The 16,784-nt window shown below is 46.6% G+C and overlaps 1 protein-coding gene across 1 annotated transcript in view; it reads left to right on the top strand.

The window, feature by feature from the left end:
* The window catches only part of LOC119863454 (unconventional myosin-X-like), a 257,129-nt gene extending 242,877 nt beyond the window's left edge, over positions 1-14,252 (top strand). The window contains exons 32-37 of the mRNA XM_038421961.2: positions 448-642; positions 6,659-6,816; positions 7,984-8,107; positions 10,002-10,299; positions 13,240-13,447; positions 14,112-14,252. Of these exons, the coding sequence (XP_038277889.1) occupies positions 448-642; positions 6,659-6,816; positions 7,984-8,107; positions 10,002-10,299; positions 13,240-13,447; positions 14,112-14,252 (1,124 nt within the window). The remainder of the gene's footprint in view (positions 1-447; positions 643-6,658; positions 6,817-7,983; positions 8,108-10,001; positions 10,300-13,239; positions 13,448-14,111) is intronic.
* Positions 14,253-16,784: the final 2,532 nt, after the last annotated feature.

Genomic DNA, 16,784 nt, shown 5'->3' with positions numbered 1-16,784 from the left:
TCCCTGGTTAGGATACAGGATATTGTGACTTTCAAGCAAATTCTCACATGTCAAGAGGTGAGGTGTGCTGAAATGAGAGGACTCTTGGTGATGGGGAGGCAAGGAGGAAATTATTCTCAATGAGCAGCAGGGAACAGATTCATCCAGTTGTGGCTCGGGCTATAACAGCTCATCAGAGGATGGGACATGTCAGTTTATTACCAGTAGTGACCATAGTGTGCTCAGTGAGATAGATCCTTCTAGAGGCAGATTAACTAGACCATGGAGGGTACTGCTGCCTTGAGTAGAAGGGAAGCTGGAGGGCCCACCAGAGGCCATTTAGGAGGAGCTTGAGATCTGGGCAAACAAGATGGAGAGCTGCAGGGTTCCACTAGCAGGAGAGGGGCAAACTTCCCATCAGTGACTCTCTCCAATAACTTAAAGGTTATTGTGCCTCTTTCCCATTAGGCTGGCTTCATAAGGAAGTTCAAAGCAGCAACAAGACATCCTCTCTGAAGGTGAAGAAACGCTGGTTTGTGCTGACAAACATCGCCCTTGATTACTACAAATCTTCAGAACGCACAGCCACCAAACTTGGCACGCTTGTTCTCAATAGCCTCTGCTCTGTGGTCCAGGCTGATGAAAGGGTCTTTAAAGAAACTGGTAAGAGAGACAAACAAAAAGAAATTCATTTTTCAAGAACAGTCTTCCTATCTGTGACTGACCAAGGGAGGGAGGTTTCAGGATATGATACAGACAGCGTGATGAAGAGTTATATAGTGAGAAGTGCTCTGTGCCTTTATTTGGGCTGCTGTGTCCAATTGTTGATACTTCACCGTTTGAAAACAATGAAGAGGTTTGAAAAGGTCAAGAGAAGGATGAAGGTTGTCTGTCATCACCCCTGCATGTGACCACCTAACAAATTATCAATTAGACAGAAATTTAAAGTTGTTCAGTTACAGTCCCTCCAACACATTACCGAAAATCAAGGAGAAACAGTAGCTTAGGCAGGCCCAATTTATACACTTCAACATACTACCCAGTGGCACCCAGATTCCTCCAGAACAAATTCCCTGGCACTTGCAATTTGGATTTATCCCAATCCACACATGCAGTTCCTCTAAATCATACTCAGATGCACAAACTTAACTAACAATAGCCAAATTTGCATATGTTCCCTACTGACATTTGTCAACTCATAAAGTCTATTATTATTTGTATTATTGTAGCACCTAGGGGTTCTAAATATAGACCAGGGACCCCATTGTGTTAAACACTGTACAAACACAGAACAAAAAAGATGGTCCCTGCCCGCAACGGCTTACAGTCTAATTATACAAGAGACAACAGATGGATATAGATAGATGAGGGAGCACAGGTAAACTATGACAGTATTGCTCAGGACATCATGAGTTGTGTGTGCACAGAAAAGCTAGAGGTAGGAGGTATAGCAGTGCATGTGAGTGTGAGTTAGAGCAGTGGTTTTCAACCAAGGGTATGTGTACCCCTGGGGGTACATGAACTCATCTAGACATTTGCCTGGTTTTACAACAAGCTACATATACTAGTGAAGTCGGTACAAATTAAAATTTCATATAGACAATGACTTGTTTATATGGCTCTATTTACGATACACTGAAATGTAAGTAGATTTATATTCCAGTTGATTTTTTTTTTTTTATAATTCTATGGTAAAAATGAGAAAGTAAGCAATTTTTCAGTAATAGTGTGCTGCGACACTTTTGTGTTTTTATGTCTGATTTCGTAAGCAAGTAGTTTTTAAGTGAGGTGAAATTTGGGGGTACACAAGACAAATCAGACAGCTTAATGGGGTACAGTAGTCTGGAAAGGTTGAGAGCCATTGAGTTAGAGGGTCTTGGCATGTGCACTGGGATTGGATACATGCTCAAAGTTGCAAGTGCTAGGTTCTGTTCCAAGGATAGCATCTCTATCTAGTGCAACGGTTCTCAACTGTGGATCTGTGGCCCCCTGGAGGTCTGCAAGCCAGTTTCAGGGAGTCTGTGATCCCCATCGCCCCATGGGACAGAAGCCCCGAACCCATGGGCAGAGATGGGGGGAAGGCACAGGGGGGCATTGTCCCCCCAAACTGCAGTGCCTTGCCCCCAGGACTGCCACTCTCTGGTTAGGTCCACACACGCCCCTTCCCCTCCCACCTCCCCCCCAAGTTGGAGGAGCCATATAGTGTGGGGCGGCTGCTGCTCTGGCTGGTGCATGGAACTGGCAGCTGCATTGCTCCTCTGTCTCCTGCTGCTGCCTAGGGCTATGGCTGCTGCTCAGCTCCCTGCCCCGTTTTGGGATCTGGCTCTGGGGCCGGCAGAGACTTCAGGGAGCAGCTCCCGCAGGGGCCCTCCCATTCCTGACACATAGCCCCTGGCTACCCCCTCCCTGCACCATGATCTACCCCCCTCCCAGCACACAGCCCCTAGCTACTCCCTGCCTGCACACAGCCCTGAGCCCCCCTCTCTGTACTCTGAGCTACTCCCCTGCCCACCCAGCCCCTGGCTATTCCCTCCCTGCACCATGAGCTACCCTCCTCCCAGCACACAGCCCCTAGCTACCCTCTCTCTGCACCCTGAGCTACCTCCTGCCCACACACAGCCCCTAGCTACCTCCTCCCTGCACCCTGAGCTATGCCCTGCCCGCACACAGCCCCTAGCAATCCCTTCCCTGCATCCTGAGCTACCCCCTGCCTGCACACAGCCTCTAGCTGCCTGCACACTGAGCTACATCCCTGCTCACACACAGCCCTAGCTTACCCACTGCCTGCACCCTGAAATACACCCCTGCCCACACACAACCCTTAGCTACCCTCTCCCTACACCCTGAGCTACGCCCTTCCTGCCCACAGCCCCGTGCTACATCCCTGCCTGCACCCTGAGCACTTTTCAAACTTTTTGGGCTGAGCCCACACCTTCGAGTTATAATTTTTGGTTGTACCCCCTTCCTAACCCAGACAAGCGAGTGGCCTGCTGAGGTGAGTCAGGGCGCAGAAGTGGCACTCCCTCACTGGGTTCTGCCATGTGGAGCTGGCCTGAGACACGCCCCCCCCCGCCCTCCACACACACACATAGAAGTCAAACTATGCCTATGGGCTCCAGTGCCTGGAGCCCCCAGGTGCCCCCCACCCCGGGCCCTGGAGTTTTTATACATGTTGGGGGCTAGAAAGAAAAAGGCTGAGAACCCCGATCTAATGCATTTTCTCTAGCTGATGAGCAGAGATCCATCTTACAAACCTAAGCAGGTCCATCGGACCAGGACTTCTGCAGGGGAGGTTTAAAACCTCCCAGGGAGCCTGGTGGGATATGTATGGGTGGAAAGAACATGGGCACACCTTCCCTGATCACTCCTGCCCCCTATATTGACACTGCTTCCCCGCAACATCCCGCAGCAGTGCTGCCTCTTGTGCCAGTAGAGCCAACAGCAGCACTGTGCGGAGCCCTGAGTACACCAGTGCGCCAGTCCTCGGACAATCAAGGCAGGCCCACCAGAGGGAGCCCTTGGTGCACTGGTACCTCTGTATACACAGAGTTGGCACCTTGTAGTGCTACTGCCTTCAGTCCCTGGACCATGAGCCAGCAGCACTGAATAGAGACCAGTCTATATGAGCACCAAGATCTTAGAACATAAAAACTGGGCTCTGCCTCTCACTCCAGCCCCCTCTCTTTATCCCCCGGTCTTCGCAAAGGTCTGATTTCTCTCTTGTGGCCCTCTGCTATCCATTTCATCTCCCTGGCACTGCAGGGTCTCTGTGAGGAGTAGATCTTGTGAGTGGAGGAGGAAGGCTGGGCAGCTGTGGTATTTGGGATGTCATGGCAGAGAGATGATGGTCTAGGTGGCATGTGCCAGAGGGAGAGCCCTATGCACCATTCTCTTAGTACTTGGTGCAAACTAGGCTTTGCACCAGAGCAGTTTTCTTGGCATTTCCTTGTAGGGGTAAAATAGGTTTTGATGGATAGAGGAATACTTCTTTTTATGTTTAAAAATAAATTTTAGAAAGTGGCCCCCATCTGTCCTGTGATGGGAATGAATCAGCATGTGAAGCTTGGAGTTCTTCGAGTGCTTTCTCATGTCCATTCCATATTAGGTGTGTGTGCTCGCCACATGCACAGGTGCCAGAAGTTTTTCCCTCAGCAGTATCCATAGGGGACCGGCTCTGGTGCCCCCTGGAGTGGCACCCACATGGTGCGGCATAAGGGCCACCGCCAGCTCCCCCCACCCTCAGTTCCTTCTTGCTACCTGTGACGGTGCTGGGACATCTGCAGCTTCAGTTAGCATTGTTTCGTTCTATGTTCTTGCGAAATTTGAAAACCTGTAATATAGTTGTATATAGTTAGTAGTTTCTTAGTTACCCTTAGTAGTAGTTCTCAACTCTTCGTTAGTCCTGAATGGGACTCAGCTTGGGGACGGGGCATGCCCCAGTCCCCAGGTTTTAAGCTCTGCGATTGCTGCAAATGGCCTATGCCCATCAGAGATCCACATACCAGCTGCCTGTGGTGCTTAGGCGAAGGGCACATAAGTAACAAGTGCCGTATCTGCAAGTCCTTTAAACCTAGGACCAAGGATGAGCGCGATATTATGGAGTCAGCACTCACTCCAGCACCGAAGCAGCTGTCCAACTCCGCATCGAGAACTGTGACCTCCATGTGCAGTGCTCCGCTGATGCCGTCCATGAGCTGGCACCAGTCCCCCTCCATGGCTCTGGTCAAGAAGCTGAAAAAGACTGTGAGGGGAAGATCTCCTATCTCCTGTAAGGGAAAGGAAAGGGCTGGGGGTGAGCCACAACCCATGCCAGGCAGCTCAATGCCCCGGTTGGGAACTCAGGCCGCAGCTCAGATTGAGCAGTGGAGCCCATCCCATGTTTCGCCCGCGACTCTGGATAGCGGTGCAGACCCTGGCCAGCTTCAGGTGCCATTTATGTCTGAAGCCCTTCTAGTAGCTCAGGAGATCCTGACGTTCCCGGGGCTGCCCACACCGGCTGCAGCGGTACCCCAGTCTTGGGGAAAACCTGTGTTGGGACCTATGCATGTGTCCCTACCTCAGCGGCACCGTTCCCCATCGAGGGGGATGTCCCGCCATCACATTGTACCTCACTGGAAGATTGGCGCAGACCCTCTGAGGCATGCGCCACCCAGCAAGAACTCCCAGACTGGCCCCGACTGTCTCCAAGGGCCTGGTACCAATCACAGGACCGATTGTGGATCAGAAATCACAGAGCACTGGGCCACCATCGCCCGTCTCCAAGTAGTAGGTCGCCCTGTTCAGGAAGATGTGACTGGCCCCTATTAGCTCCTGGTCCCGTTCAATGTCCTGGTACCACTCATGTAGCGTGAGGTGTGGGTCGCCGGGTGTCTGACACAAATTTGTGGAATGCCATCGATCCCCAAGATCCCAACCAAGACACCTGTCTTGCTTGGACAATTCTGCATCGGGACGCAGTGTCCAGCACTGGTTGGACAAGAGCCAATGTGCTGCCCAATCCTGGTCTCCTGGTGCCGACCACTCTGTTTATACCTCCAGCACGGAGCAAGGTTCCCTACATCATCAGCACCAAAGCCTGTTCCATGGCCCGAGGCGCAGTGGCCAGCACCCTGGTACCTGTGGAATCCTTGGGGGTTCATGCAACCCTCCCAGGCTGCCAGGTTGGCTTCGGGAGCCTCAGAGAGGCTAGCGGCCTCAGTATCCTATCCATTCCATGACCCATCTTCCTTCCCCACTGTCGGAGTTTTCCAGCAAGAAGGAACTGAGGGTTGGGGGAGCCGGCAATGCCCCTTATACAGCGCCGTGCAGGTGCCACTCCAGGGGGTGCTGGAGCCGGTCCCCTACAGATACTGCTGAGGGAAAAACTTCTGGCACCGGTGCATGTGGTGAGCCCATACAGCTAATATGGAATAGACATGAGAAACGCATCTCAAAGAACACCAGTTACGGAAAAGGTAACTGTCTTGTGTGTGTGTCTGTGTGAGACTGGCTTTCCAGCCATAAGAGTGCCACACCATTACAGTCTCAGGAAGATTTCTAAAAGGTTTAAAATTCTAAAATGATCCCTCTGCGGAAGTTAGTAAATCTTTGACAAAAAAAATAGAGAGATACAGTTGTCTGGGAAGAGCAAAGGTGCTTAAACATTGGAGACTAAATTCAAACCTAAACATGTGAAACTGAGGGCTCTGAGTCCTTCTTAAACCTAAACAGAGCCTTAACTGTGAGTGACTAAAAACCCTCCATAAATAAGTATACTACTTAAATTGAGCTCCAATCAAAGTGATAGCTCATACTTGCAACCTTGTATTATGTCTTCCCCCACCTTTATGCCTTATTAGAGCCAAAGGGTGACCTGAGGTGGAGTTACCCTGCCATGAAACAATGTTTGTATTTTGAGGGAGGTGGGAACTGGAATGCCCCACCATCACCTGCAGTACATTGCGTTTGTGGGTCGGGAGGAATGGAGGTGGATCGAGACTTGTACTGGGACTCTCCCTTAAGAAGTGGTTTCCTAGGGAAAAGCTCCTGTCCACACAGTCCATTTTAACCAAGTTCGTCATGTCATTTGATAAGACTGTCACTTTTTCAGCAATGTATTTCCACGGCCACATGCTGCATGCATATGGAGACAGAAAATTGCAGCCAAGTTCCACCTTCCTATATCTTTGTTTGCCCGTAGGCTACTGGAACATCATAGTCCATGGTCGAAAGCACTCATACAGACTCTACACCAAGCTACTGAATGAAGCCATGCGCTGGGCCTCTGCCATCCAAGGAGTCATTGATAGCAAGGTTCCCATAGAAACACCCACACAGCAGCTTATTCGTGACATCAGGGTAGGTAGCATTGAACACTGCAGTCAAAGTTCAGGAGCATATTCCAGATCTGCAGCCAGGGGTGCTGGAAGCAGCCATGCCCACCTATTTTTTAACATGGGTGTAGTTTGGGGGCCAAGGGGCTGTGTTGCCACCCCAGACTGGAAGCCTTGAGCAGCTGGAGCAGTGCCGGCAGGGGCTGCACTTCGTGGTGGGAGGGCCTTAGCTCCCCCTCACCAGGAGGCCTGGTCCCTCTCTAGCCCTGCCCCGGCTCCTCCTCTTCCCCCTAAGGCCCCACCCCCTGGACAAGCCAGAAGCCAGAGCCGGGCCATGGTAAAAGCTGCCCATCACTGTGGGGAGCCCCAATCCCTCCACCTGTCCTTGTGGCCCCCCTACTTCTACCAAGGTTCTGGTGCTATTATCTGCAGCTGACCTTGTTCAGTCACTATCTTAGGTATGTTAGGAGAGAAGACTGGTGTCTTAAAAGGACTGAGGGAAAACATTTGTAATTATGCAGCTAAAATAATTAAATGTCATGCTTCAAGATACAAACTAATCTGCACAAGTTCAGGCTAATCCTATTGTGGGGTTTCACCAGGCGTACATTGGAGTCCATACTAGGTGTGTGTAAATCCCCTTATGCACAAATCAGAAACTTCCACGTCAGGTGTGATGTGTGGATCCTGCAGACACCAACCTTGGGATTCCCATTCCCATTGGGCATGTGACTCCTGAGTGCACAAATGTCAGGGTCCCCAACCCAGGTATGTATGAATCCGCTGTGGTCAAACATCAGGAGTCCCCACCCCAGACACATCCTGATTCCTCATGCACATATGACAAAATCCACAGAACTGAACCACATGTGAACCCCTTGTACAAATTAGGATTCATACTTCCTCTGACAAGTGTGACTTCCAGCTACAAGATTTTGTGGACATGCTCTCTTGGACACATACAAACCACTATGTCCAGTTCCCCTCAGGTACTTGTGTGTCCCAGTCTCAGGCTTGGGGAGGTGGTTTCAATTCTTATACAAATATTTACAGTACAAGTTAATTGAGCTGTTACCTAGTTATTTGGGCCCCTGTGGAGCTCTGATGGGAGAAGCTCATGTTTAAACCTGGCTATATGAAGAGTTCTGGGGAAAGACTGGGCAGGTTTGAGGAAATTTCTTCTGTCCTTCAGGAAAACAGTATGAACTTCGAAGTAGTGGAACAGACATATAGGAGGAACCCTATCTTGAGATACACCCAGCACCCTCTGCATTCTCCATTGCTGCCACTGCCTTATGGAGATGTCGGTATCAATAGTAAGTGCTTTTTCATTTGGCAGAGTCCCTTAAACCTCTTATCCCCCTGCGGTAGGGGAGAAGCTGCTATGCGAGTATTGCCCCAAATACTGAATGATGCAGACCCTGTGCACCCAGGAGTAATCTGAACTCTCCAGCATGCTGATGGCATTCGCAGGCTGCCAGCTCCCATGGTGCAAAATGGGATGGGGCCTGACCCTCTGTCCTCTTTGGGACCATTATGCACCCCTTGGTTGGTAGAGGGACCAGCCCCTTCTGTCCCCAGACCTTGCTTTGAAGCCTCCCCTCTCCTGTGCATAACCCTGAGACAATCTTTCACAAATACTTTTCCTCTTTGAGGACAAGGTCTGGGATGACAGAGGAAATTGGCCCAACACAATCTGTGTTCAGTGCTGTGGCTACTCTGTGAACATGAACTTGACTCCAGTATACAGAGGTAGAGTTTGCTACTCCTCTTCCTCCTGTTAAATGTACACCTCAAAGGGATTGCATCAGCTTAGCAAACATACTCTGACTGAACATTTCTTATCTACTTTTGTTACCAGAAATAATTAATAACAGAGATTAGACACACACCCAGTTTTTTTCTCATATTTCAGTGTTTGATTTGTACATTGACAGCATTTTCTTAGTACAGTCAGTATCCCTGGCTCCACTTAATGAGGGAGTGTATGTGCCCTACCCCTAGTTGGATCAAGAAGGGATTAAATGCCTTCACTGTGCTGAGAGCTGTCTCTTAAAGGTTGCTGGTGCTGCCAGGCCTAGGCAGAAGAGCTCACTGCTCTGGCTTGTTAGAATGCTAGGAGGTGGAGCTAGCAGCTGTGCCTCTTAATTGGGAAATCATAAGACTCAGAGGCCGGGGAGAGAGGTATCCTCTGATTTCTTCCAAACTAGGGGCTCATCTTCACGTACAGCTTCTCCTGTCAGCATAGTTAATCCACTTCCCCAAAAGGAGGTAGCTATGTTGGCAGGAGAAGCTTTCCCACCAACATAGCACTGTTTACATGGGGGGTTAGTTTCTGTATAACTGTCGCTCGGTGTGTGGCTTTTTCACATCCCTGAGCGATGTAGTTATATCAATATAGGTATGTCGTGTAGACCTGGCCTGAGTACATGCCTAAACCAAGCCTGAGGAGAGAGAAAGAAAGGAACTGTGAAATTAATTGCTTGTCTCCTACTGAGGAGGACTACAATAATTCCCAGAACTTAGAAGCCCAGTACAAACTGTTTCTTTCGGATTTGGTTGGTTTGGACTATGCAGAAAGAAGCCGCCTTAGGTTTGGATCCTTGGGTAATGGAAGCTGTCTTGTGACTTTTATTTTCCTCTGGGCAAGGCAGCAGGAAGCTGTGACAGGAACGTTTTTCTTTTAGGGACCAAATTTAAGGGGATAATAACCCTAATCCAAGTTACAACCTTTATATCTGATCCATTGTTTCCCCTATCATTTGTGTCGGTCTCTTACAAAAACAGGAGACTTAAACATTCTGAAAAGATGAAAACATGATTGCAAAAATTGGCAGGGGCCTCAGGACACCAGAGCAGTGCCTCAAACTGCTTTGAATTCATTTTTTTAAATTGACTAGATTTCAAATTGAGAATGTCCCTTTAAGGGTACTACTCTTTGTTTTTATGTATATTTAAAATATGCATGATTTGCAATGTAGACAAGTTTAATTTTTTAATTTACTGATTGGACAGTGGTGTATTTTTACATTTAAAGAAGGAGCTTTCCTGAGATCAGGAGATGATCAGTAATGCTCGTTCTCATGTTGCCATTCTCCTGTTTCATGGAGTCAGTCATAGTCCACAGACTGATACGCTGTGTGCTTGGCAAGCGGAGGCTCAGGGAAATGCTGAAATCCTGTCTGCCTTGTTTTTGTGATCCCACTACAGTGCAGCAAGAGAAGGGCTACTGCAGCCTGCAGGATGAAGCCATCAAGATCTTTAACTCCCTGCAGGAGATTGAGACAGTGTCTGATCCCATCCCCATTATCCAAGGCATTCTGCAGACCTGCCATGACCTAAAGCCCCTTCGTGATGAAGTGTATTGTCAACTAATCAAACAAACTAACCACATCCCACAGCCCAACAGTTCTGGAAACCTTCACCACTGGCAGCTGATGTCCTGCATGAGCTGCACTTTCCTTCCTAGTAGAGGGATCCTCCGCTATCTCAAGTTCCACCTTAGAAGGTAAGAGCCACTTTGCAGATACTTGCCACTTCTTTCACTAGTTCTAACATCTTTGACTTGGAACCGTAGAAACCTAGTTAGCCCCTCCTTCCTCCATGGCCAGCCTCTGCTACCTCCTGTATTCTAATGTTCATCTGCTTCTCCCCCTTCACTGGTTTCAGAGTAGCAGCCCTGTTAGTCTGTATTCACGAAAAGAAAAGGAGTACTTGTGGCACCTTAGAGACTAACAAATTTATTTGAGCATAAGCTTTCGTGAGCTACAGCTCACTTCATCGGCTGCATCGGAACCCTTCACTGGTTCCTATGGTTTGCGGCATTCATCCTGCACACCTAGATCCTGCTACCTGCTGTTTTACAGCACTCAACCTCCTTGCCCCCTGCTTGCCTTGTCACAATAGAAAACAGTATAATTAAGTTATGACTGTATTCAGCTTTAACTTTCTGTTTTCATTCATTAAAGTCACTGGAGCCAGGGGACTGGGTCTCCCACCCAGGTGGGTGCCCTTGTCATGCTGTCTGGAGTGGCTCATGCCAACTAGTAACAAATGAACTCTTGAATCACTACAGCCGTCTTACTTTGGAGTCACAGACAGTCCCCTTAAACTCTCCAGTCTATCTTGCCATTGGTAAATGGTCATTACAGCAAAAATTAACTGTATTTTAGTTGCTTCCAGTCCCAAGACACCAGTCACTTTCCCAAATCAATTGGTACCCTAGATCTTACATGAAGACAATGCCTATAGCCAATCCCGTAATACACTACCTAAAGGTTTATTAAGTAGGAAAAATAAATGAGTTATTTACAGGTTAAAGCAAGCAAACATATACACACAACTGAGTTACCATCTAAATCCTAAGAGTGACATATTTGTAGACATCTGTCAGTTCAAAGTGTCTTTCAGGGTGGACCCAGGAGATAACACCCTTGGGATCTCTGGCTTCAGTTTGGTCTCTGTAGTCCTGTGAGTTCAAACAGCAAAGAGATGAAAAATCTTCTCATTAACTGTTTTTATTTCCCTTTTCTAGTATTCAGAGTGATGGGACAAGACCTTCTCCATGGGTGGATAGGGTGATTAATAAAGCTTTTGTCTTAAAATTGCCCACTTAAATTTTGATAGCCCTCCTGGATGGGCAGGGGATGAGATGACAATTCCCATACCTGGGTTCACACATTCAGAGCAAACATTTTCAAAATTATAAAGCAAAACTTACACATTTTCTTATAGTATGGAATACAGACATTATAAGTGAGATTAATGCAGGCAGCAATTTACAAGCATTCCATAGAGTCTAAACACTAAATAGATTATTATAAAACTAATACCTATTTTGAGCAAACTAACATACAATTGAACTGATCTGGTCTCCAGCTATGAGTATGTCAGTTCTTACCTAATGCCTGCAGTTGTGGCAAGAGCTGGCACCTGGCCTGTGTGACAAAGTTCCTCCTCTACCTTGGTGGGTCTTGCGCTTATTGGAGGATTTACTCGCCTCAGAGATTCATGTCAGCCCTCAGTTTGGCCATTTTTGTGAACCCACAGTCCAGGTCAACTCCTCTGGTATCAAGTAGGGAGTTGGGGGGATGGGGGAAACCCAGGTCTACCCTCTACTCCGGGTTCCAGCCCAGGGCCCTGTGGATTGCAGCTGTCTACAATGGCTCCTGTAACAGCTGCGTGACAGCTACAACTCCCTGGGCTACTTCCCCATGGCCTCCTCCCAACACCTTCTTTATTCTCACCACAAGACCTTCCTCCTAATGATTGATAATGCTTGTACTTCTCAGTCTTCCAGTAGTACGCCTTCTAACTCTCAGCTTTTTACGCCTCTTGCTCCCAGCTCCTCGCATGCACACCACAAACTGAAGTGAGCTCCTTTTTAAACCCAGGTGCCCTGATTAGCCTGCCTGTCTTAATTGATTCTGGCAGCTTCTTGATTGGCTGCAGGTGTTCTAATCAGCCTATCTGCCTTAATTGTTTCCAGAAAGTTCCTGATTGTTCTGGAACCTTCCCTGTTACCTTACCCAGGGAAAAGGGACCTACTTAACCTGGGGCTAATAAATCTGCCTTCTATCACTCTCCTGTAGCCATCTGGCCTGACCCTGTCACATCTGCCAGCATCACAGCCCTAACCACTGAACTTTTCTCTCTTGCTCTCTCTTTGTCCTCATGACTCTAAAAAATTATATACAGCTTCAACAGGAGAGATTGGGGGAGTTCCACATCAGAATATCTTCTAGCCCAGTGGTTAGAGCCCTCTCCTGAAAGATAAGGGAGACCCCTGTTCAAATCCTTTCTCCCCCTCAGGAAGAGGGGGAGAATAGAATGTGTCTCTCCCCATCCCAAGTTAAGTAAAAGTTGTAAGGGGAGTACCACATCTTACTCCTCTGGACTTTTTATGTGGAGTAAGGCAACTACCTAGCTCATTCTCACAAGAAACAATGTAGGCACCTAAGCTACCTGACTCCAGGGGAGGGGCTCCTGACTGTGGATCACAAAGAGAGAAAGGGCCTTGCTTCAGTCTGGATTTAGGTGCCTAATTCACTGAGGGGATGGGGATTAGGACACACCCCTCTCATAGGTATCTCCCATTGGCTAATGTAGGCAACGCCCTGCCTAGCATATTGGTTTTGTGGATCCCATTCTCAGGCACCTCTCTCTCCCCATTCATTTTATGGGGAGCGTAGGCACCTAACTCAGGCTTGTGGATCCCATTGTTTTTCCATGAATTTTCTAGGTACTGAAAAGTTAGACATCGTGACACTGAGTGTTGCAAGGCCTAAATCCTTTGGTGGATCTGGGCCTTTTTTTGTATGGCTGTATTTGGCAACACATTTCTGTAGGATTCTGTGTTTATGGTACTCCATGCTATGTAGAAATCTACTTGCACTTGGACATGTTCTGTTCACCATGTAACAGCTTTTCTGCTTTTCTTTACAATTAGAGTAAGAGACCTCTTCCCAAGCACGGAAATAGACAGGTATGCCCAGTTCATCAGTGATTCCCTGAAGAGAACCAAGACCAGGGAGTTTGTGCCCTCCCAGGAGGAAATACTGGCTCTCATCACTCGTGGAGAAATGACCACAACTGTATACTGCCATGGCGGTGGCTCCTGTAAAATCACCATCAACTCCCACACCAGTGCAGGAGAGGTAATAGCATAGGTAGTATTAATGGGCATAGGGAGGTAATAGGAGGTGATGGTAGTGGGCACAGGGTTGTCTGAGATAGTCTGGATAATAAGCTTTTTGAGGGGGAGTCCTTGCTGCCACTCAAACCCAGTTCTCAACTGCTACGGTGATGAGCGACATAAAGAACCTACAGAGAGAGAACTGTTGTTTGAGTGTTCAGAAACACTGTCTGGAAGTTCCAAACCACTGAAACAAACTCCCAGGGAAAGTGGTGGATTCTCCATCTCTTAATGGCTTCAGATCCAGACTGGAGATCTCTCTGGAAGTTGTGCTTTAGTCAAACTCAAGTTATTGGGCTCAATACAGAGGTAACTGGGTGAAATTCTCAGGCCTGTGATATACAGGAGGTCTGACTAGATAATGTAATGGTTCCTTTGGGCCTTAAATCTATGAAAAGAAATAATTTAACAAAATCCTGCTTGCCACCTCTGAGATGAGACCTTTGGGCTCTTACTCGGTGAAGCAACCCTGGCATTCTCCTGCACGTCATCAGATGGATTTGGAGCTCTAATGGGAGGAAGTGCCTTTGGGGTTCCCTCTTCCTATTTTAAAGGCTGACTCCTGTGTGAGTGATAATACCCAACATTGTACAGTATCCAAGGTGTCTGATCTCTCTCCCCTGCAGGTGGTTGAGAAGCTGATTCGAGGGCTCGCCATGGAGGACAGTCGTAATATGTTTGCCCTCTTTGAACGCAATCAGCATGTGGACAGGGCCATTGAGAGTCGTGTAATTGTTGCTGATATCCTTGCCAAGTTTGAGAGGTAAGAGAACATTTCAGAGGATCCTCATACTGATGACTCTTGACTGAATGGGTATAACATTAGCTCTGAAATTCCCTGGTTAAGTAAGTGACCCGTGTGCTGCTTGATAGCATGTATATGTACCATGAGCTCAGGGCAAACACCCTGTCAGCTGCTTCGACCACTAGAGCCCCATAGGTTCTAGCCCTTCATAGGTTACATGTAATAAATCATGCACACATTTGTTGTAGTGATAAAAAAATAATTCATTAAATTCCAAGGCCAGAATAGATCACTGTGATCATCTAGTCTGACCTCCTCTATAGCGGAGGCCAGAGACCTTCCCAAAAATAATTCCTAGAGCAGATCTTTTAGAAAAACATCCTATCTTGATTTTAAAATTGTCTATTTGTTAAACTCAATAGATTGAGCTTCTTGTGTCTGTCAGTATAAAGCATGTTTTCTAATTCTTTAATCATTCTTGGTACTCTTCTCTGAACTCATTTTCAATTTATCAACATCCTTTTTGAATTGTGGGCACCAGAACTGGACACAGTATTCCAGCAGCAGTCTCACCAGTGCCAAAAAATGAGGTAAAATAACCTCTCTGCTCCTACTCATGATTCCCCTGTTTATGCATATAAGGATCATGTTAGCTCTTTTGGCTACAGCATCGCAGTAGTAGTTCCTGTTCAACTTGATTATCCACCACAATCCCCAAATCTTTTTCAGAGTCCTTGCTTCCCAGGATAGAGCCCCCAGTCCTGTGTATGGCGTACAGTCTTTGTTCCTAGATGCATACATTAACATTTAGCCCTATTAAAATGCATATTATTTGGTTGTGCCCAGCTTACCAAGTGATCCAGATTGCTCTGTATCAGTGACCTGTCTCTTCACTATTTACCACTCCCCCTATTTTTGTTCATCTGCAAACTTTATCAGTGATGATTTTATGTTTTCTTCCAGGTCATTGATTTAAAAAAAAAAATGTTAAATAGCATAGGGCCAAGAACTGATCCCTGCGGCACCGCACTAGAAACACACCCATTCGATTATGATTCCCCATTTACAATGACATTTTGAGACCTTATCAGTTAACTAGCATTCAATCCATTTAATTGATTATGTGCCATGCTAATTTTATATCTTTCTGGTTTTTTAATCAAAATGTCATGTGGTACCAAGTCAAATGCCTTACAAAAGTTTAAGTGTATTACATCAACAGTGTTACCGTTATCATCCAAACTTGTAATCTCATAAAAAAAAAAAAAAAAGATATCAAGTTAGTCTGAAAGGACCACTTTTTCATAAAATCATGTTGATTGGGTTTAATATCATTGCCCTCCCTTAATTCTTTATTAATCAAGTCCCATAGCAGCTACTCTATGCTCTTGCCTGGCATCAGTGTCAAACTGACAGGCTATAATTACCCAGGTCATCCTGTTTACTCTCTTTTAATAGTGACACAACATTAGCTTTCTTCTGGTCTTTTGGAACTCCCCAGTATTCCATGACTTACTGAAAATCAAAATTAATGGTCCAGCAACTTCTCTGCAGCTCTTTTAAAACTCTTGGATGCAAGTTATCTGGACCTCCTGATTTATAAATGTCTAACTTTAGTAGCTGGTGTTTAACATCCTCCTGAGTTACTGTTGGGATGGAAAGAGTGTTTTCACATGTGCTGACATCATCTGATTTTTTCCTAAATACAGAATAGAAATATTTATTGAACACTTTTACCTTTTCTGTATTCTTATTATTTATTGATAATTCTACCATTCCCATCTAGTAATGAATCAATAACATTGTTATGATTCTTTTTGTTCCTAATATATTTTAAAAACTCCTTATCATAGAATCATAGGAAGAGACCTTGAGAGGTCATGTAGTCCAGTCCCCTGCATTCATGGCAGGACTACGTATTATCTAGACCATTCCTGACAGGTTTGTCTAACCTGCTTTTAAAAATCTCCAATGATGGAGATTCCACAACCTCCTTAGGTAATTTATTTCAGTTCTTAACCACCCTGACAGGAAGTTTTTCCTAATGTCCATCCTAAATCTCCCTTGCTGCAATTTAAGCCCACTGCTTCTTGTCCTATCCTCAGAGGTTAAGAAAAACAATTTTTCTCCTTCCTCCTTGTAACAACCTTTTGCATACTTGAAAACTGTTATCATGTGCCCCCTCAGTCTTCTCTTTTCCAGTCTAAACAAACCCAATTTTTTCAATCTTCCCTCATAGGTTATGTTTTCTAACCTTTAATCATTTTGTTGCTCTTTTCTGGACTCTCTCCAATTTATCCATATCCTACCTGAAATGTGCGGCCCAGAACTGGACACACTACTCCAGTTGAAGCCTAATCAGCGCAGAGTAGAGGGGAAGAATTACTTTTTGTGTCTTGCTTACAACACTCCTGCTAATACATCCCAGAATGATGTTCGCTTTTTTTGCAACAGAATTACATTGTTGACTTATACTTAGCTTGTGGTCCACTATGACCCCCAGACCCCTTTCCGCAGTACTCCTTCCTAGGTAGTCATTTCCCATTTTGTATGT

Source organism: Dermochelys coriacea, chromosome 11, assembly GCF_009764565.3.
Source record: "Dermochelys coriacea isolate rDerCor1 chromosome 11, rDerCor1.pri.v4, whole genome shotgun sequence".
NCBI classification, from domain to species: Eukaryota; Metazoa; Chordata; order Testudines; family Dermochelyidae; genus Dermochelys; species Dermochelys coriacea.
This window is presented reverse-complemented; position numbering and strand designations above follow the sequence as displayed.